The 21,513-nt window shown below is 38.7% G+C and overlaps 1 protein-coding gene across 1 annotated transcript in view; it reads right to left on the reverse strand.

Moving 5' to 3' along the window:
* Nucleotides 1-1,487: 1,487 nt before the first annotated feature.
* Nucleotides 1,488-21,513, reverse strand: part of gfra1b (gdnf family receptor alpha 1b) — a 75,542-nt gene continuing 55,516 nt past the window's right edge. The window contains exons 4-10 of the mRNA XM_034194610.1: nt 13,054-13,232; nt 8,771-8,943; nt 8,510-8,619; nt 6,135-6,269; nt 5,167-5,363; nt 2,293-2,340; nt 1,488-1,659 (exon numbers count right to left, since the gene is read on the reverse strand). Coding sequence (XP_034050501.1) covers nt 1,519-1,659; nt 2,293-2,340; nt 5,167-5,363; nt 6,135-6,269; nt 8,510-8,619; nt 8,771-8,943; nt 13,054-13,232 — 983 coding nt within the window. The 3' untranslated portion in view covers nt 1,488-1,518. The remainder of the gene's footprint in view (nt 1,660-2,292; nt 2,341-5,166; nt 5,364-6,134; nt 6,270-8,509; nt 8,620-8,770; nt 8,944-13,053; nt 13,233-21,513) is intronic.

Consider the following 21,513-nt stretch of genomic DNA (forward strand, 5'->3'; position numbering starts at 1 on the left):
GCGCACCTAGGCCACTGTGCTCATTGGGACCTTCAAAGCAGCAGAAATGTTTCTGTACCCTTCCCCAGCGGAAGCTCAAACCCACCTGAGCTCAAGTTTGAACTTCATGGCTGTGAATAATTATGTACATGTGATTTTTAATTTGTAATAAATTAGCAAAAAACAAAAAAATGTTTTTCACATTGTCATTATCGGGTATTGTGTGTAGAATTTTGAGGGGAAAAATGAATTTCATCCATTTTGGAATGAGGCTGTAACATAAAATGTGGAAAAAGTGTGAAGCGCTATGAATACTTTCTGGATGCACTCTGTACTTCTGTAAAGTTTCTTAAAAGTAATATCTACTCTGAAAAACAGTTTATAACCAAAACTTTTGAATACTTTTTTAAAAACAAACTAGTTGATACACAGTCTATAATAAAGTGCATCATTACAGCATTTAATTTAAATGTCCACAGGGATCAGACAGATGAATAAACAGACATTTCTATTCTTTCATAATTGGTGCCTCTGAGGTTTAATTTTTCCATTTGGCATCTGCAGGCTTTTTGTTTGTTTTCTGACATTCTTTATCACAGCTGTCCTCTTTCCAAATAACGATAAAGGCTTCTAAAGAATCAAGATCAGACCATCAAAGCCTAATTTGTGACACAATATTTTGTTTTGTTTTAGCCGCTTCTTTTTCTTGTCAAACTTTAATCCCCACAAAAAGTCCATTTACAGTAACATTGTACATCCTCCAAATATAAACAGTGGAACCAAACCTGGAATTCTTACATGAAAAGGTTAAATGTTTTCCAAATCAGAACGACACCGGGTGAAGCTAAGAGGCCCCAGTGAGGCGACAGTCAAAAACACCATCGACAAAATGTTACGAGCTAAAAGCAGCAGACTGTGTTACATCGAACACACGTTTATGTACAAAATGTTCTTTCACAGGTGATTAAATCACAAAAACAATCAAACCAGTCTACAAAGCTGACTCAGATCTAACGGCACATGGAGACAGATAAACAACAACAACAAAAAAACCTCTTCTGTCTCACATTTTTATCTGCTGACAAAACATGATGGGCTTCATGAATCATTTTTTATAGTGCCGATGAAACATTTGTTGTCCAGTTTGACACATTACACATCAACACACTTCTTTTTTCTTTGTTAAACGTCCATCGGTTATTTCAACTAGGTGGTTAAAAGCCAAATCTGATCCAGAAAATCGTCTTCCCGCACGTACACGTGCACTCACTGCTTCAGACAAATGTGTCAGATTAGGGCGTGAAGCTGGTTTGTGAAGTCGGGAGATTAGTGCCCCCATGAGGTGCGGAGGACTGATGGCGCGGATCTCTGTGATTTCAGCAAGTCCTCTTTGAGACACGGCAACATGATAAACCCAAAAAGCCAACGATAAATCCACAGCTGATTTCCACAAAGGCATCTCGTGTCTTTAAAATGTCCAAATTAAAATAATTCTTGAGATAAGAGCAGAGGTGTATTGATCCACCGCTCCTTTAATGTCTAGAAGAGCTGGACACCTTCAGGCGGTGTGAGCGCAAAAGCGAGCGCGAGGAGCAGACTGGACGGGTATAAGCAGCCGAGTTCAGCAGGGGAGCTTCGGCCGACGGCGTTTGAGCCGCCGGACTCATCCAGCTGGTGTTTCTGGAAAAGAAGACAAAAGGAGTTTTACATGTGCTTTTACTGCGGGAGCTGCGTCTTTTACCAGGCAAACAAATGCAGCTGTGGAATGTTGACCTGAACTGAACGTGCAAAAATTAGTTTTAAGTGGAAAAAGACCTAAATGGAGCCAACTAAAACGGACGATAGTGGTACGTATGAAGTTTCACCTTGATATGCAAAGTGTCTGTCAAGATACAGCATGGGCAAGGTTTCCGAGACTCAGCCACCTGGTGGCCACAATTAGAATTGAAACGTGCCTTAGGTTGAACTTGTCTAAGGCTTTAGTGGGGTGATGGTGTGGACCAAGTTGCAAATTCTTAGACAAGTTATCACATAGATCACATCACTGAATTCACAAACTAATTTAAACTAAATGACTGAATAATCTAAACAACAAAAATCTGTTACATGTGGGGAAAAAAGTCAACAGTTATTTCCAAATTTGTTCTACCAATAATTCTAAATAAAAAAATGTAATTCTCAATAAATTTTCAGCATTTTTTCTTGAGCGATTTGGTGATCAAAGAAACTGATGTCGATTAATTTTCTGTTAACCTACTAGTACTTAATTTCTTTGATGTCACTGAACGTGTCACAGGAGGAAAGCGTTCTTACCGCACACAGAGCAGCATCCACTGTTTGATTTGACGCCAGTTTTTGGGCCTAAAGGGAAACAAAAATAAATAAAACAAATTCAAGAAGCTTAAAGATAAGTGACTTTTGACTGTCTGCTTTTACAGAAACGGGGAAAAAAATCACAGCTGGTTGCCCTTTAACTTTAAATAGCATCAGTGGAATTGAACAAAGAAAATCTTTTTCCTTAGAAGTTGAACTTAAGTTAACCAGATAGTAAATTAAACCCAATTTCCACTTTATCAGCAACACTGTCCTGGAGGAGGGTTTGTGGAAAAGTTCTGTGAGATCCTGTTAGTTCTCAAGGTTGTGATGGTTCAAAACTTTTTTCCATTCTGCTCACAAAAACAAACGCAAACAAATCCATATGCATTTTGCACAAACAAACCCACACTCAGATACAAAGATGGAGTACAGCGAATGATAAAGGGCTTTGGGAACGTAATAAACAGTCCACACATTGGTCCAAAAGATGAACCAGGATTCTGCAGAAGAATGATTAATTGCTCTATAGGAGGTCTTTCCTCCTGCAGGATCTTTTATTTATTTATTTTATTTACTGGCAATAAATCATATCGCTATTATAAGCCAATATGATAGATTGTCTTGCTTACAGGATGTGATATCATCTCATTTAAGAGTATAAAACCCACAGTATTTATCACGGCAGAGGACTAAAATGTATTAGTGAAGCCAAAAAGTTCCACATCTGAAGACATTCGAACAAAACCTGCAATTTATGATGTTCAATGTCAATGAGCAAACATGCCCTGAATGTAGCCTTCAAATGTGAAATTAAAAAGAGTGCAAGCCTCATCCGTTCACGTGTTTCAGTGTTTCAACAACAGAGGGGGAAAATCAAGTTTTGAAGCATTTGTTTTGAATCTGTTGGTGACGTATTGAGGCCTCATTCTTGTGATGTCTTACCTTTGATACCGACTCTGAAACAGTGTATGAAACAATGTTCAAAGCATTCTGAAGCAGTGTTTCCAGTTAGTTATTACTAATTTGCAGTACTAATGTAATGATATGGTGCCATCCAGAGCCACATGTTCGATATTGTTTCATATCATTTTTACCTTCCCATTCAGTTCTGACTTTCCACCTCAGATTTGTCCACTTACTAGGAATTGTTTCTCCCTGCGACTGGTAACTTATCTGGATGGACCAGAATGAAGACACACAAATTATGTAAAAGTTCAACCACAGCTGTCTGTGATTTTTCCAACTGTCAGAACCATTTTCATAATATCCAGCAGGTGGCAGTATGTCTATGGAGTAGTACACAGGCAAAACAAACTTGCAGCTTTCAAAGATTTGGTGCATTAAAGTTCACCAGATGCAATATGGTTTGTCCTCGTGTGCTCTTTTATTTTGGTAAGTTACAGGATGATAACATTTATAGTTTCTGAGTTATTGTCTATACAAGCTGGTTAAGGTACACTAACTCACTCACTCGCTCACCCACATTTTTGCTAAGCCCAATACTGTTGTTATCAAAGGGAAAATATGCACATTTCAGCTATTCTGACTCGTTTAACTGATATTTTTTAAGATACCTATTCTCATGCCATTCAACAAATGGATCACATTGCACAAAATTTGGTTTTTCAGCTAGTTTTTGGGAATTTACAGTGAAAATCCCCAAAGTCCCACAATACTATGATTGTTTATGCCAAACATTTTATGACATATGTAGCCGATGTCCACATCTGGGCTTTTCCTTTGTGTTTGGGGACATCCACATTACTTATCTGTGACCCCACACAGCAGCTCATTTCCATTAAAAGCAACAGGCACAAAAAACAGTTCAATCTGTAGAAACCTGAAAACTGGTAGTTTGAACACATAAATAAATAAATAGTGGATTTGCATAAACAGGCAGCGCTCATGATAAAGTATAAAACGTTTGTAGTAGGAGGTGCTACTCTGACTGTGGGTGTGGCCTGTAATCAATGCCACTAAACTTTAGCTCCAGGTTTATCACTAAAAGACTAACAGATTTAATCTTTGGCAGAGGTGTGCACTCTAAAGCGTGCCGTCCTAGTGTTCGGACTGTGATCCAGCAGATCATTTAACTGATAATTTTGCAAAACCGCTTTGCATCTTTGATTTAGGAAGGCGGGGTGGATGACTGCGCGGTGTCTACTGCTGTGCGTCACTATCGGTGATGTGTGTCAACATGAATGGACTTAAACCTGAGTTGTAGTAAACATACATTTGTTGTGCAGCCACACAGTGATATTGTGTGCACACAGACACACACAGACTCACAAGCACCATGGGCCATGTCTGATGTTTCTTTGGCAACCAATTAGCTTTGATTTGACAGCAGCGAGTCCACCCTGACATCTCATCTTTCTGCCCAGGAGGAGGGATTCTGTTCATGCCATCAGAAAACCTTCTCTGATCCATCAAGGTGACGGCGCCAGACGTTTGACACGCCGATCTCCAACAGATGCTGAGGTCTCAATATGGACTCAGGTCTCGCACCCCACCTCCCCTCCCAAGACATTTTGATAGTCTAAAAGCTTGAAAACATCAGATGTGAGGTACTGTGGGGGGAAATGTTCCAACTTTTTCTCCTGAAACATTCGGTTAAACTGTTTGGATCTGAAACTAAAACTGCTCCGTTAAATAAGTAGCTGTGAAACTGAAAATTATGACCTTAAAAGAAGGTTTGTTTGTTACCAGACTTATCTGAAAAATGTATCAGCCAATCATCACAAAATCTGAATTAAATATTGTGGCTGACGGATGAACCCATTAATTTTTTGGGGATCTACAGATCTGAGAAGAGCAGGAAATATTAATATATTATGTTTAAAAAAATGGCAACAATTTTTCCATTTTCACCTGTAAAGTTCCACAGATGTGGTACAGGGTGTCATCATTAAAATCCAGTTTGCTGATTGCCGTCATTGTGTCCAGTGCGTTACTACTGTGATCTTTAACCCTCCGAGTGATGCTCAGCTCAACAGTTGGCTGAATTGGGGGCTGCGGTTGCCAAACTCCAACATCAGTACCATTACCAAACGCCTGGATGGCATTCCCTGCAAAGAGATACAGTATATACAGAGTACACGTGACAATTCAAGTCTGTATGTGTATGTCTGTACGTCAGGTGAGCCCCGTTAGCTTGTGCACGCGTAAGTCGCGATTTGGCTTAACTAGTCGTCAAGTTGTGGACCCTGAAAATTTTGACTACCTATACAAATAAATTTAGATTTGACAATTTTTGCGAGGGATCGTCAGCGTGGACAATGATTTCTTCTTCTTCTTCCTCCATCCGGCTGCTGACGGCAGCGATGAGGGCGGACGATTCTGTGTGGAAGATTCCTGACAATTGGATGTGACTCTTTAGATCCTTACTTCCGGTTCATACTGGCCCGGAATTTATACACGCGCCCGCCAGCCCTCATCGCTGACCTGCAGGAAGCCGGAGAAGAAAAAAAAGATCCCGAACCCACTTCAGATGAGGAAATTATCACCATCCAGGAAGGAATCACGCTTCAAATGGTCAAGACTATTATAATAGCACAGGTTAAGCTGAGTGTAAGGTTTTCTGTTTGTTTTTTTTTTTGGTCAACTTAATTAACTCGCGGTTTCAGATAACTCGCGGTCCGATTTTGTGGATCCCAACTCACACGAGTTAATAGGGCTCACCTTGTTCCGCCAAAGTTCCATCTGTGTTGAATTTGCATGTTGCATAAATATATGCTCCCAATTTAAATGTCCACATCAATAATTAGGCCTTGATCTTTACAGTATAAAAAAAGCACATTTGAATGGAACCTTCTTGTTGATGACTTATAGGTACTCACGTAAGCATCGATTACTGGTGAAGAACTCTGAAAATCTTTCACACTCAGGCCTGTTGTTTCCGCTACTGCCACAGTCGCACCACGGTGACAGGCTAATACCAAGAGATCGCACATAATTTGGCGTCATCACCGTACCTGCAGAAGAGAATCTTCATTCTCATCACATACGTTTGTTCCCACACAGGAAGTACCAGAATCTAACTCCAGTTCTCTATCGGGCTTCAATAGAGCTCCGTTCTTACTCATGAAACATACTGATTCCGGAGCACCAGGTGGTGGTCCTTTTACATAAGGTGGCTACACAGGCTTTTCCCCTTTTTTAACCTTAGGACAAAAACAGGAACTGGGTTGGAGGTCCACCCACTGAACAGCCATTCAAGCTGAATAATCAGTCAGGGCAAACAAACTCCTGGTCCTCTTGGCGGAAGCCACTGCCAGCTGAAAGGCCGTCAAGATGGAAAAGATGTCCAAGTCCACCAGCCTAAAGATCTGAAGGGACTGTCACTGTGGTATAAATGAGATAATCCCTGCAAAAAGAAAGCACTTCCTGCAGAGAACATCTTACAGAGATCATAGCTTTCCCTCACATTAGAGTGTCAACATGGGCCGCCAAAACAGTTGGGCTACCAACACACAGACCTGGGTTTGATTCCCAGTTATTACCTGTTTGTTTCCTTGGACAGCACACTTCATCTGCATTGTCGTGGTCTACCCAGCTGTAAACGGGTATGGCCTTGGGCAAGCAACCTACATTGGACTGGTGTGTCATCCAGGGGGAGTCGCAGACTATCAACCACTACAGAATTGAGGGATAAGTGCTGGCATCCATGTGCTTCAGAACCTACATAGGACTTCTTTCTTTGTTACCAATATACAGTCTATGTATATTGTCTATGTCCATGTCTATGTTGTTGGACAGAAAACATGACATGAATTGTCCTGGTCCACCCAGCTGTAAGTGGCTGTCTTCCTTCACTGGGGAAGTAACCTGCCATGGACTGGCGTGCCATCCAAAGGGTGTCGTAGACTGTGAAGTGTTTCCCCACTGTGGTATACGGGGATAAACACCGGCTCAGTGAGGTTCAAGGCCTGAACAGGACGTATTTCTTTTATTATTGTAAAACAACTTCACCATGCGGGTAAAATTCAGACTTTCATTCTGCCGCTTAGATGGAACAGCTGGAGTGAGCATTTCTTTTTCTTATTCATCTGCTGCAGTGAGTGCATACCGCAGATGTTAAATCTGCTAGCCTTCACTTCATGTATTGCACTGCAAATTGAAAGAGTGCACAGATGAAATGCAAGAGGAGAGCAGTCCTGGAAACAAAGAGGACCAACAATAACATCTTACCAATGAGGGACGTTTAAAACGGGAGTGATTTAGAGGCTTGGATTTCAGGGGTGAGGTGGGGGAGTAAGAAGACGGTGGAGCTGTGCACAGGTGAAATGCTTCGATAGAGAAGATGAAGCTTTCACCACCGTCTCCGTGGCTGCTTCCTGCTTACACACTGAGGTTTGCGCAGTCAAAACGTTATGGTGCTGTCGTCTGGCAATATTTAAATAAAGGCAGCTGAGCCACATTTATTTGTAGGAAGCACCGGGTCATGTCGTAATATCTGTAAGAACATGCAAATGTATTTGTGTGGACACAAACACAAGTGGATAAGCGAGAGGAGTCACATCAGAGGGTGTAACCTGTCAGAAGTTAAAAAAAAAAAAAAGTGCTGCAGAACGATGCAAATTAAAGTGGATGCCTGTTGAGCCGGAGAGTGGACACACTGCTTCAAAGCTCATTATTAAAACTCAGTGGGACATCACTTTTCCGCCTGTCAACATCATGAACCCTGCTGACAGAACAGAGGTAAATGCTGGTCTTCTGTGTGGACCTAATGAATTTGTACTTTCTGGGTTGTTGACCCCAAAAAACAATAGAGGCAAAAAGCTGTGGCTTTGATTTTAAAGGGGTCATATTGCACAGTTTTTGAACATGATAATACAGATCAGAAAGTGTGTTTGTTTGTAGCACATAAATTGCCTGCAGACACTGAGGTGATTAATGTTTTTTGAATAAAATTTTCAAACCTCACTAGCACTAGCGACAATTTTGTGAATTAGGATGACATTTTTGAACAGTTTGAAAATTGGATCCTGATTTAAAAACTGGATGATGGGCGTCACTACTATGTATACCAAGTTTGTTCAAGCTTGACAAAGATGGATCAAGAAGTGAGTATAAAGCTTCAAAACGTGCCCGTTTTGATATTTGGGATTAAATGGGAACAGGGTGCTCTGTGGAATAGCCCCATTAGCTACATGACAAATTTTGAAACCAGTTTGTGGGCAAAAAAATAACAAAATCTCAGAGACACACATACCAATAAGACCCGAGTAAGACAGCAGACAGTCGGCGTAGTTCTCCCTCAGACAGCCAGATATGGATCTTGCTTCTGGCTGACAGCTGCTGATGAAGTCTGCTAGCCTTGACCTAAAAACAATGAACATATATTAAAAGATGAAAACTGGAATTCAAAAATGTCTGTGTGAAGTTTTAGGTCAGCCAGTGTATGAATGTTATCATGATAATACTTTCCAGCAGAAGACATCAGACTGTTTGTGGAAAATAACTCGGTATTAACCTGCAGATGTAGTTGGTCTTGCAGGTGTTCTGCAGAGACAAACAGTTCGGTTTGTCTTTATCTTCGTAGGAGCAGACGGGTACGATTGTTTGCCGTCTTCGTTCTGCACATGCTGTCTGGTCTCCCGCTGGACAGGAACAAAACAGCATTCCATAGCTGTATTTGTGCGGAACCTACAGGTTTGACCAAACAGCAAATGTTAATATTAGTGACACTGAATGGGAAAAAAAAAATATTTAAGAGTTATCTCAAATTCAAGGATAATGACAGAATGCACTTTTGCAATGTGTTACTTTTATAAAACAAGGTCAGAATTAAAATGTATTTCCCAGCAGATACATGAGAAATACACACACTACATGAGGATTTGATTCCTAAAGTTGCTGGAAGGGAAATGTGCAGTGTTGAGAAAACATAAATGCAACAATTTGATGCACAGTGTGCACAAAAGTCCCACTAATTTATTCATTTTGCAAACTTTTTTTGGACCCAATGAACTTGGATGTCATGCATAAAACTCTGTACAAAATCACGACCAGTGGTAGGCACAGCAAAGCAAAAGGTTAGCTTCGATAACCATTAATCCGATAACTGAAAAGTTATCTTTTATAACGTTAAAGTGATAAACTGCTAAAAAAAACTTATTACAGATAACTGATATCCAATATCTTTTAGCAGCCACATCAAATTACACTGCCGGCTTCTGATAAACCAGTTTCACTACTTTTCGCTGCTGGGTAAATTCAAGGATCACAAACACATAAGAACGTATGAAAAATGAATGAATAAAAAAATAAAACCCCAAGCACTGTCATCACCTTTCAAAAGCAGTAAAACAGTATTAGAAGTCACAGTTTATCTCGGTATTAGATACACCGTCATTTATGAACTAAAAAGCTGCTGCTTGTTTCAGATGCTTTGAACCCTGCGGCTTAAACAATCGAAATATGTCCATTAATGCACTGAATGGCTGAGTAAAATACATATAAATTCTTACCTGTTAGTTTCAGTGGGATTCATCTGAATAAATAATCCACATAAAGCATCCTCTAAAAAAAAAAAAAAATCCAAAACAGTGTCTAAACGGTGACGAAAAGTCCCTCTGTACACAGCTGCGCTGCTGTCAAAGGATTCAAAGGATTCAAAGGAATTTTATTGTCATATGCACAGAAGAACATGTTCCCTGCACAATGAAAGGTGTCTACTGCATTTAACCCATCCTAATTGCCTGTAGGAGCAGAAGTCGCCATTAGGCGCCCGGGGACTGGATGACTCACTGTAACGTCCAAAGTGAACCTGAACTACACTACCCACAATGCTCCTTGCATCAACCAGCCAATCACGTTTTGTGCGCTTGATGACATCATCAGCAAGCAACAGGCTGCCAGTCTGCTACACAACAGACGGACTAAAATGTTTGATTTTAGGGCTTACAAATGTTTTTGACCGTTAAACTTTGCTCAGGTTACCAGCAAAAAAAGAAAAAAAAAAAAAAGAAGGATTTCGCGTGTTGGCACGAAGCAGCTCAGGTCGCGCAGCAAAAAACACCTCCGTCTTGGAAGTCTCACAGGACATGTTGGGGCATGTCCAGCTGTTACACAATTTCTCGGATACTCACTCGACTGAAAGCCATCAAAAGTCGTCGGAATCTTCTGAATGGTTTCCAACACGGAGGTGTTTATTTTTGCTGCGCGTCCTGAGCTGCTTTGTGCCGACGCGCGAAATCCTCCGCACGTCTTTCATTACAAAATCTCCTGTAACAGTGGAATGTGCCACAAAAGTGCTATGTCCAGCTCTGTTGCCATTTCTGTGGTAGTCACATGATGTCCCGGATCAACACAGCATTCAGTTTAGAAATGATCTGGTCGATCCAGCCTGTCGAATGGCCGCTCGGCACGCCGCACGCCCTCCGCCGCTGTGGGCCATCTTTAAAAAGGTTTTAACAGTCCATAATCCGCGTGACGCCGACAGAATCTTCACCGATATCCAACTGAATCTATCGAATGGTTTCCAACTGGCTGTCTCTAACAGTTTCTGAAAAAAATTTCATGGCGCAAAGCGGCAGCCTCTCAGCAAGTTCTCAGACAAAAGAAATCCGACGGGAGGGGTGGACCAGTGCTCACTCAAAGCCTGCCCACAGGCGAATGACACAACCGACAGGCGTGGAAAAACTCACGCATGCGCACGAAGGTTCAAGCTTGGCTGATGTAATCACACGTGATTCAAATCCATATAGCTTTTGAAAAAAATAAAAAGGTATGATACTTTTTGGACAGACCTCATAGTGTTTAAAACAATGTACATTTGTTTTGCTTTTTTAAAGTTCATTTACACTTGGTGAGGTAAATGTGTACATGTTTAACTCCACTTGGATGTTTTTGTCAGTTCAGTGGTGACAAAAAGCATTTTACTTTTGAGTTCTTTGTGTACTCTACAAGCCCGTTAACTGCTGCTCGCTAACGTGGTGTTTGTGTTATGAATAAATAACGCATTGATTACATTAATTTAGCTCTTGTTGCATGAAGAGGTAGTACCATGTTTCAAAACTAAATCTGACTTATAGACTGGTGTAACCTACATACAGGTATTTTTTTTTTTCTCTTCATGATGCATATTTGGACAGATTTGACAAATGCTGTGGTGTGACATATCCTCCAGAAAATATGGAAATATCCACTTATTATGGTAAACATTTGCCTGTTTCTTCACACAGCTCATGTAGAACAATAAAGAAAATACAAAATTGGAAAAAGCACAAAGCGGAGAAAAGTAAACGTTCCATCAAGCAGAAATCTAGCAGCAAGTGAGACAAACCTACAGTGCAAGAGCCTCTGGGAGAACTGGAAATGCTTGTTGATTACGGTGTTACTTGTTCATGTTTCATGCTGATTTTTGTAGTGATATTGCTGATTGTGTATACACACCATTAAGTGATAAAATAATGTCTGAGTCTGCCGTTCGTCACCGTGACTGTTCACAGTAGTCAGGTGAATGATGTTGGTCTGTTTGTGTATGTTGTAGTGACGTGAATAAAAAGTGGTTTCTCCGGTGGTCATGCACTATAATGGGCGCCAGAGTTACTGACCAAAAAGCACAATCTCTGGTCTGACAGTCCATTCTTATGGTGTGTGTGTGTCTGTTGGTGCGCCTCATCGGTATGTTCCTGCCTACTGCTTTCAACATCGTGACCTCACACAGGATAAGTTGTCTTGTGTTTATGAAATTATACAGTAAATCAATTGCGCATTACCATTTGTTGGTGAAACGCTTTCTTAAAAAAAATCTTTGTGAGATCCTGCAGTAGAGCAGCAATGATTAAATCATGATTTTAGTAATCGATCAATCAATTTGAGTCCTTTTTTAAATGTCCAGATTATCTCATTTCAGCTTCTTGAATGAGAATATTTTCTGGTTTTCTGATTTACTCCATAAACGTAAACTGATTATCTTCAGGTTGTGGACATAAGAAAACATCTGAGGATGTCATCTTGGGCTTTGAGAAACAACATTTGACATTTTCAAAAATTTCTGACATTTCATGCACCAAACAACTAATGGATGAATCCAGAAAATAATCAACAAATTAACTGATAATGAAAATAATTGTTAATTGGAATATGTTATGATTTTACTTTTGTTCCTGGTTTTTCTGTTACTTACATTTTATAAATGTAAATGGAGTAAATTATATTTTTGTCTTTTCTGCAAAAAATGCAGAAAAGACAAACAACAAAACAACAAACAACAGCAAAAAACAATTTATATTGTTTTTTTTTAACTTGCAAAATACTTTTGATGACAAAATATCTGAATGTACGATTGAAAGTTATTCGTAGAATTTATGGTTATGAGTTACTAGTAATCAGTCAAAAAGAATTATAAAAATGTGTTCAATTAACTAAAAATACAACTGATTACAAAAATAAGTTGCAGCCCTAATTGTTACAAGGCTTAACAAATGTGACATCCAATGATTTCAATTTGTAGTGTAACTTCAACTTGAGCTGGAGTTCATAAATTATAATTTTTTTCTTGAACACCTTGTGTGTGTGTGTGTGTGTGTGTGTGTGTGTGTGTGTGTGTGTGTGTGTGTGTGTGTGTGTGTGTGTGTGTGTGTGTGTGTGTGTGTGTGTTGAGGGGTGGGGTGCAAACATGATGAGACTTCAGACTCCAACTTATGTTTGTAGGAGTATCAGGCTCAACACATACACTGTAAAAAAGTTTAATCACAAACCTTCACACAAAACGCACAAACTCACCTCAAGATGTTCAAACTTTATTACCTTGTCAAAGAACTGCCGTAGGGCCTTGTGGCATTTGCGTTTGTTGCACACCTCAGAAGCAGACACCCTGCCGGTGCACGGGTTGATGTAAGCCGAGCGGTATTTCTTACACGTGTCATTCAGGTTGCAGGCCTTGGCAGCGTTGAGACAGTTGTTCTCTTTCGTGGACGCAGGCTCACCTGTGACAAAAAAAGAATGTGCACTGTTTCATGTGTCTCATCTATGGCTTCCTGCTTGGTCTCTTCAAATTATATCACAGCTGTCATCTCCAGACAACATTAGGTCTTTGTGATCACTGCCCTCGAGGTGCAGCGAGATAGCACCGTTAAAAGTTGTTGGTACATTGAGACCAAAGGCCTGTATGCTACTGTGTAGACATCAATAAGCACGCTTAATTTTCTGTAAATGTGTTGTTTGATTTATTTCTTCATTAGGACAACAAAAAATTAAACATTTCCATGTTAATTTAAAATAATGAAGTAATTTAACAAGAGGAAAACAGCCAACTGTTCCAGGTTCTCAAAAAAGAAGATTTGCACATGTGAAAGTGTTTTTAAAAGTATTTTAATAAATACTCTAAAAACATGACTCAAACAATAGTAAATCCTTTGTCAGATTATTATAGTCTGGCTGTTAAGGTAAATCACCTTCAAGTGGTTTCAAAAAGCTGTGCACTGAGGACAGTCTGTTGATTGTTAGACAATTTATATCACTTATAAAGCAGTTCAAACAACCATTAAACTGTTTCAAATGACTCTCACAGTAAAGTGTTTTAATTCAGATATGATCTGGTTACATAATTCAGTTTAAACAGGTTTTAAAATGTTTTGAAGCATACACTGGTTCATATACAGAGTTTCACATCAAACAGTTTTTATACTGTTTAACACAGCTTACAAAGGTTGGAAACTGTTTCAAACTACTACAGTCACAATCTAGTTAAATAAAAGTAATTCTGCTTTAACCGGTTTTAAAACAATCTGCATGAAGAGTAAATTGTTTCAAATACTTTTACAGCTATTATGAATAGCATTTAAACCCTTTTCAACTAATGTTGTACTGTTAAACATTTTAAAACTACGTGAAAAAATTTTAAACAACATACAAGATGGCTAAATAGAAATAAATCAATTTTGACTTTAAAAGTTCAGCGCTCAAAATAAACTGTTTTAAAGACAGTTACTGTTATTTTAAGTGCAGTTACAATCAGAACAAACACTTTTTAAATAATGGCAAAAATTTATATTAAATGTTTTATAAGTTCTGTACAGAGGATAAACAGTTTCAAATACAGTTGCAGCAAGAGGGATTTAGTTGAAACCATTTTTAAACTGTTTAAAAACAGCTTTAAACAAAAGGTACTCTAAGATGGCTTAATTAAAATGCAACATAATTAATTAGTTAACAGGTTTTGCACCAAATGCAATCTTCAAATAGTAGTGAAATGAGTTAATTAACTTTTTTGAAGCCACTAGAAAATTGGTTTAACTGCTTTTATGAAACTTTGGAAAGGGAATATGTCTCCATTTTTGCACTTGGGATGTCCTCATGGGCATTTTTAAACCATTTTCTTAAATGGTATACACTTCTAAATGATAGAATGATTAATCATAAAAAATATCAACAGGTTACTTGGTCATTATTTGCAGGTGTTTCCTCAACATCTCATTTATTGAGCAGTTTTAGTTGTTTGTTGTCACCTATCTTTGCTTTTAGCTTCAGTTTCAGTACATCTTTCCCATATGGACACTTGAATTGTTCCTCATTTGTTGTCATTAATGTCATTCTTGCACACCAACACACACTGCATCCTCAGTTTCTATATGGAAGAATGAACTTTATAAACCGGCCTTCTGATGTGGAATTGATAGTCACAGTCTTTCATGCACTGCAGAATGAGACATGATTCCATCTGAATATATTCTTCAACCATGGGTTAATCACATATTACATAAGCCATTACTTACATGTGACAAGTACCTTGAGAGGTCTGTGATCCTTTACTGCCTGTTGGTAGCTGTGGGACTGGAGGTTTTACAGTTTCACCTCAATTACTCTTATCTAGTCAAATATGTCATTCCTCAGCTGTTACAAAGATCATCTTTCCCAAATGTTCTTGGGTTGGATATCCACAAGTTCTTCACAGGATGGAATAAATAAATAAATATAATAGCCCAGTGGCCTCTCTTTCTCTCTCTCTCTCTCTCTCTCTCTCTCTCTGTGTGTGTGTGTGTGTGTGTGTGTGTGTGTGTGCGCGTTTGTGCGTGTGGCTTTGATCATGGAGAAACTGGCGAGAGCTGTGATTTGGTATGCTTATGTATTTTGGGTCAGGTATGACCGCTACAAAAACAGAAAGTTGATAGTACTAATATTTTTGGAGAAATTAGGGATATTGGCTAACAACAGTGAACAGTGGCCATTGTGCTGCAAAGCACCATGGGAGTTTGGGGTTTTAAATGTTGTTTTTGTGGTTCATGTTAGTGTAACAATGCTGTTAGTGTTATTGATTTATTTTGTTTTTGTAGTTCATTTGGTTTAGTCAGTTTAGTTAAGTGTCATGTTGTCATGTGTCATGTGCCAGGAGTGAGAAGGACAGTGTGCTTGATGTGTTCCGCCACCGTCTCTGTTTGGGGGTGTGTAAAAATAAAACTGTGTGCGCGTGCGTATGTAACTTCTACCACAGACAAATTGGGGAACGCTGACATTTGCCGTTTGGTATGCTTATGTATTTTGGGTCAAGCATGAACGCTGCCAAAACAGAACATTGATAGGAGTAATATATTCTGGGGAAAACCTGGTCTTGTTAGGAGAGACGGCATCCATCCCACTTTGGATGGAGCAGCTCTCATTTCTAGAAATCTGGCCAATTTTCTTAAATCCTCCAAACCGTGACTATCCAGGGTTGGGACCAGGAAGCAGAGTTGTAGTCTTACACACCTGTCTGCAGCTTCTCTCCCCCTGCCATCCCCTCATTACCCCATCCCCGTAGAGACGGTGCCTGCTCCCAGACCACCAATAACCAGCAAAAATCTATTTAAGCATAAAAATTCAAAAAGAAAAAATAATATAGCACCTTCAACTGCACCACAGACTAAAACAGTTAAATGTGGTCTATTAAACATTAGATCTCTCTCTTCTAAGTCCCTGTTAGTAAATTATATAATAATTGATCAACATATTGATTTATTCTGCCTTACAAAAACCTGGTTACAGCAGGATGAATATGTTAGTTTAAATGAGTCAACACCCCCGAGTCACACTAACTGCCAGAACTCTTGTAGCACGGCAGAGGCGGAGGATTAGCAGCAATCTTCCACTCCAGCTTATTAATTAATCAAAAACCCAGACAGAGCTTTAATTCATTTGAAAGCTTGATTCTTAGTCTTGTCCATCCAAATTGGAAGTCCCAAAAACCAGTTTTATTTGTTGTTATCTATCGTCCACCTGGTCGTTACTGTGAGTTTCTCTGTGAATTTTCGGACCTTTTGTCTGACTTAGTGCTTAGCTCAGGTAAGATAATTATACTGGGCGATTTTAACATCCACACAGATGCTGAGAATGACAGCCTCAACACTGCATTTAATCTATTGTTAGACTTGATTGGCTTTGCTCAAAATGTAAATGAGTCCACCCACCACTTTAATCATACCTTAGATCTTGTTCTGACTTATGGTATGGAAATTGAAGACTTAACAGTATTCCCTGAAAACCCCCTTCTGTCTGATCATTTCTTAATAATATTTACATTTACTCTGATGGACTACCCAGCAGTGGGGAATAAGTTTCATTACAGTAGAAGTCTTTCAGAAAGCGCTGTAACTAGGTTTAAGGATATGATTCCTTCTTTATGTTCTCCAATGCCATATACCAACACAGGGCAGAGTAGCTACCTAAACTCTGTGAGTGAGATAGATTATCTCGTCAATAGTTTTATATCCTCATTGAGGACAACTTTGGATGCTGTAGCTCCTCTGAAAAGAGAGCCTTAAATCAGAAGTGCCTGACTCCGTGGTATAACTCACAAACTCGCAGCTTAAAGCAGATAACCCATAAGTTGGAGAGGAAATGGCATTTCACTAATTTAGAAGATCTTCACTTAGCCTGGAAAAAAGAGTCTTTGCTCTATTAAAAAGCCCTCTGTAAAGCTAGGACATCTTACTACTCATCACTAATTGAAGAAAATAAGAACAACCACAGGTTTCTTTTCAGCACTGTAGCCAGGTTGACAAAGAGTCAGAGCTCTAATGAGCCGAGTATTCCTTTAACTTTAACTAGTAATGACTTCATGACTTTCTTTGCTAATAAAATTTTAACTATTAGAGAAAAAAAATTACTCATAACCATCTCAAAGACATATCGTTCTCTTTGGCTGCTTTCAGTGATGCCGGTATTTGGTTAGACTCTTTCTCTCCGATTGTTCTGTCTGAGTTATTTTCATTAGTTACTTCCTCCAAACCATCAACATGTCTATTAGACCCCATTCCTACCAGGCTGCTCAAGGAAGCCCTACCATTAATTAATGCTTTGATCTTAAATATGATCAATCTGTCTTTATTAGTTGGCTATGTACCACAGGCTTTTAAGGTGGCAGTGATTAAACCATTACTTAAAAAGCCATCACTTGACCCAGCTATCTTAGCTAATTACAGGCCAATCTCCAACCTTCCTTTTCTCTCAAAAATTCTTGAAAGGGTAGTTGTAAAACAGCTAACTGATCATCTGCAGAGGAATGGTCTATTTGAAGAGTTTCAGTCAGGGTTTAGAATTCATCATAGTACAGAAACAGCATTAGTGAAGGTTACAAATGATCTTCTTATGGCCTCAGACAGTGGACTCATCTCTGTGCTTGTTCAGTTAGACCTCAATGCTACTTTTGATACTGTTGACCATAAAATTTTATTACAGAGATTGGAGCATGCCATAGGTATCAAAGGCACTGCGCTGCGGTGCTTTGAATCATATTTATCTAATAGATTACAATTTGTTCATGTAAATGGGGAATCTTCTTCACAGACTAAGGTTAATTATGGAGTTCCACAAGGTTCTGTGCTAGGACCAATTTTATTCACTTTATACATGCTTCCCTTAGGCAGTATTATTAGACAGCATTGCTTAAATTTTCATTGTTACGCAGATGATACCCAGCTTTATCTATCCATAAGCCAGAGGACACACACCAATTAGCTAAACTGCAGGATTGTCTTACAGACATAAAGACATGGATGACCTCTAATTTCCTGCTTTTAAACTCAGATAAAACTGAAGTTATTGTACTTGGCCCCACAAATCTTAGAAACATGGTGTCTAACCAGATCCTTACTCTGGATGGCATTACCCTGACCTCTAGTAATACTGTGAGAAATCTTGGAGTCACTTTTGATCAGGACATGTCCTTCAATGCGCATATTAAACAAATATGTAGGACTGCTTTTTTGCATTTGCGCAATATCTCTAAAATTAGAAAGGTCTTGTCTCAGAGTGATGCTGAAAAACTAATTCATGCATTTATTTCCTCTAGGCTGGACTATTGTAATTCATTATTATCAGGTTGTCCTAAAAGTTCCCTGAAAAGCCTTCAGTTAATTCAAAATGCTGCAGCTAGAGTACTGACAGGGACTAGAAGGAGAGAGCATATCTCACCCATATTGGCCTCTCTTCATTGGCTTCCTGTTAATTCTAGAATAGAATTTAAAATTCTTCTTCTTACTTATAAGGTTTTGAATAATCAGGTCCCATCTTATCTTAGGGACCTCATAGTACCATATCACCCCAATAGAGCGCTTCGCTCTCAGACTGCAGGCTTACTTGTAGTTCCTAGGGTTTGTAAGAGTAGAATGGGAGGCAGAGTCTTCAGCTTTCAGGCTCCTCTCCTCTGGAACCAGCTCCCAATTCGGATCAGGGAGACAGAGACCCTCTCTACTTTTAAGATTAGGCTTAAAACTTTCCTTTTTGCTAAAGCTTATAGTTAGGGCTGGATCAGGTGACCCTGAACCATCCCTTAGTTATGCTGCTATAGACTTAGACTGCTGGGGGGTTCCCATGATGCACTGAGTGTTTCTTTCTCTTTTTGCTCTGTATGCACCACTGCATTTAATCATTAGTGATTGATCTCTGCTCCCCTCCACAGCATGTCTTTTTCCTGGTTCTCTCCCTCAGCCCCAACCAGTCCCAGCAGAAGACTGCCCCTCCCTGAGCCTGGTTCTGCTGGAGGTTTCTTCCTGTTAAAAGGGAGTTTTTCCTTCCCACTGTAGCCAAGTGCTTGCTCACAGGGGGTCGTTTTGACCGTTGGGGTTTTTCCGTAATTATTGTATGGCTTTGCCTTACAATATGAAGCGCCTTGGGGCAACTGTTTGTTGTGATTTGGTGCTATATAAATAAAATTGATTTGATTTGATTTGATATTTTAAGATAAACTATGGATATTAGCTACCAACACTGAACAAAGGACGTTGATATTTATATTCTGGACTCGCATGCAATCCAGCAGGGGCTGTAAATCATCTATATATTAAAAGTGTGTGTGGGTGCGAGCATGTATGATTTTATTTAGTAAGTTCAATGTAACTACATAATATAATTGTGAATACTTTAAAAATACACGAATGACACAAGAAAGTGAAAACACTTATTTCCATTGTGGTCCATTTAAAAATCAAATGACAAAATAGAAGTAATACTAAAATAAAATAATCATAATACTGATAATAATAATAATATTGTGTATATGATAACAAGAACTTAACCAATTTATAAATACATTAACACAGTAAATTAACATTTTAAAAAATTACATAATTAATAGGAAATAAAATGGATGAGTTCTTCTAAAAACTGTTGAGGTCTAAGGTTCTAAAAACGTTCTGGACTCACACTATTCCAACTCATTATAGAAACTATGCATAATTTATTACCACCCTTGAAAAATGTCAGCTGCTCTACTTTATAAACGCTATATATATATATATATATATATATATATAAAATATAGTGTGTGTGGCTTAATGTGCAGAAATTGTAACGTGATATACATCTGGAGAACTTCGCAACAACTTTAATATTTTTGTGTGGTCTTTTCCATGTTTGAAGGACAATTCCTGCACAATTAATTTTGTGGGGAACATCAACATCAAACATTCTTACCTTGTAAGATTTCAGAAATTAGTATCATTTCAGAGCAGGTGATCCCTCTGGGTTTTAAGTTGTTTAGTTGAACCTTTTTTGTTGTTTTATTCATATTTATCTACTTGTGTTGGGAGATGATTATTGGTATAAGGAGTTTTTGCAACAAGTGTTTACAATGGATTGATTTATTTTTGCCTCAGATGTTTGTACTGATCCTTGTTTGGACACTGAAGTTCACATTGTGAATCGTCAGTGGATGCAGGTCAGTTTCATGCTGGTTTAATCTGGTTTATAATTTTTTTTTTCTTTTAAACAACACATTTGTATGCATATAAAGCATGCTGTCTTCTAAGAGTCCAACAGTAATGCCTTGACCTTTAATAATTTCCCCAAATACTAAAAGATGAAGCATACAGCAGCATTAGGTTTGGGAGTTTTTCTGGAATGATAAAGCTGTATGACCATCCTTGTGAGATACAAAGAAAACTACATAAAAATACACCTAAATTACATACAAACATACATACATCCATACAATGAAAGATCATATTAAACTACACTTGAGGGCTTTCAATATACTGTTAAAGTCATCCAATGTCCATTAAGTGCAGAATATGAGCTGCAACCTCACAGGTCAGTCTCATATCCTGCTAAACACACCCTACAAAATGTATCAATTAGCCATTTTACGTTGCATCCCCTGAGTTCCCATGAATGCAGACCAATGCCGTAAACACTAGAATATGACCTTTGACATAAGGCTGGTAGAAAGGCTTTTGAAAAGCCAGCAGGAGGAAGAATTAAAGAAGAACCTCAAAAAGACCTAATTATGTTCTGGGGCAGAGTTCCCTAATACAACGAGAGAACAAGAGAACTGATGGTATTTTAGCAAAGATGCTAAAAGTTTTTGTGGCATCAACTAAAATTAATTGATTGATTGATCTATTGGAAGATGTAAGCAAGTTTGCTATTGGGACATATGTATTTTGCAAAATACAGTTTTATACACCTATTGTACAAAACTGGACTACATAGGGCAGTTGCAATAAATGGAATATAAATGAAGTTTTTTCCCAAAGATCACACACAATCCGATATTCAAAAGGCAAAATTATAACGTAAATAGTTGCTCGTCACTTACAGTGTTGTCGGAACAGGTGTACACAGTGCATAAATAAAGGAAGCATGCCGGATCTTATAGAACTGTCAATACTAATTTCTACAATACCCCAGAAATGAATGAGAATGCATAGCTACAACCCTGAATCATATTACATCTGACTGTAAATCACATTCATCTGTTTTTATAACCATTTTATGTTTTATTAGTGAAGAATT

Source organism: Thalassophryne amazonica, chromosome 18 (assembly GCF_902500255.1).
Source record: "Thalassophryne amazonica chromosome 18, fThaAma1.1, whole genome shotgun sequence".
Classification (NCBI taxonomy): domain Eukaryota; kingdom Metazoa; phylum Chordata; class Actinopteri; order Batrachoidiformes; family Batrachoididae; genus Thalassophryne; species Thalassophryne amazonica.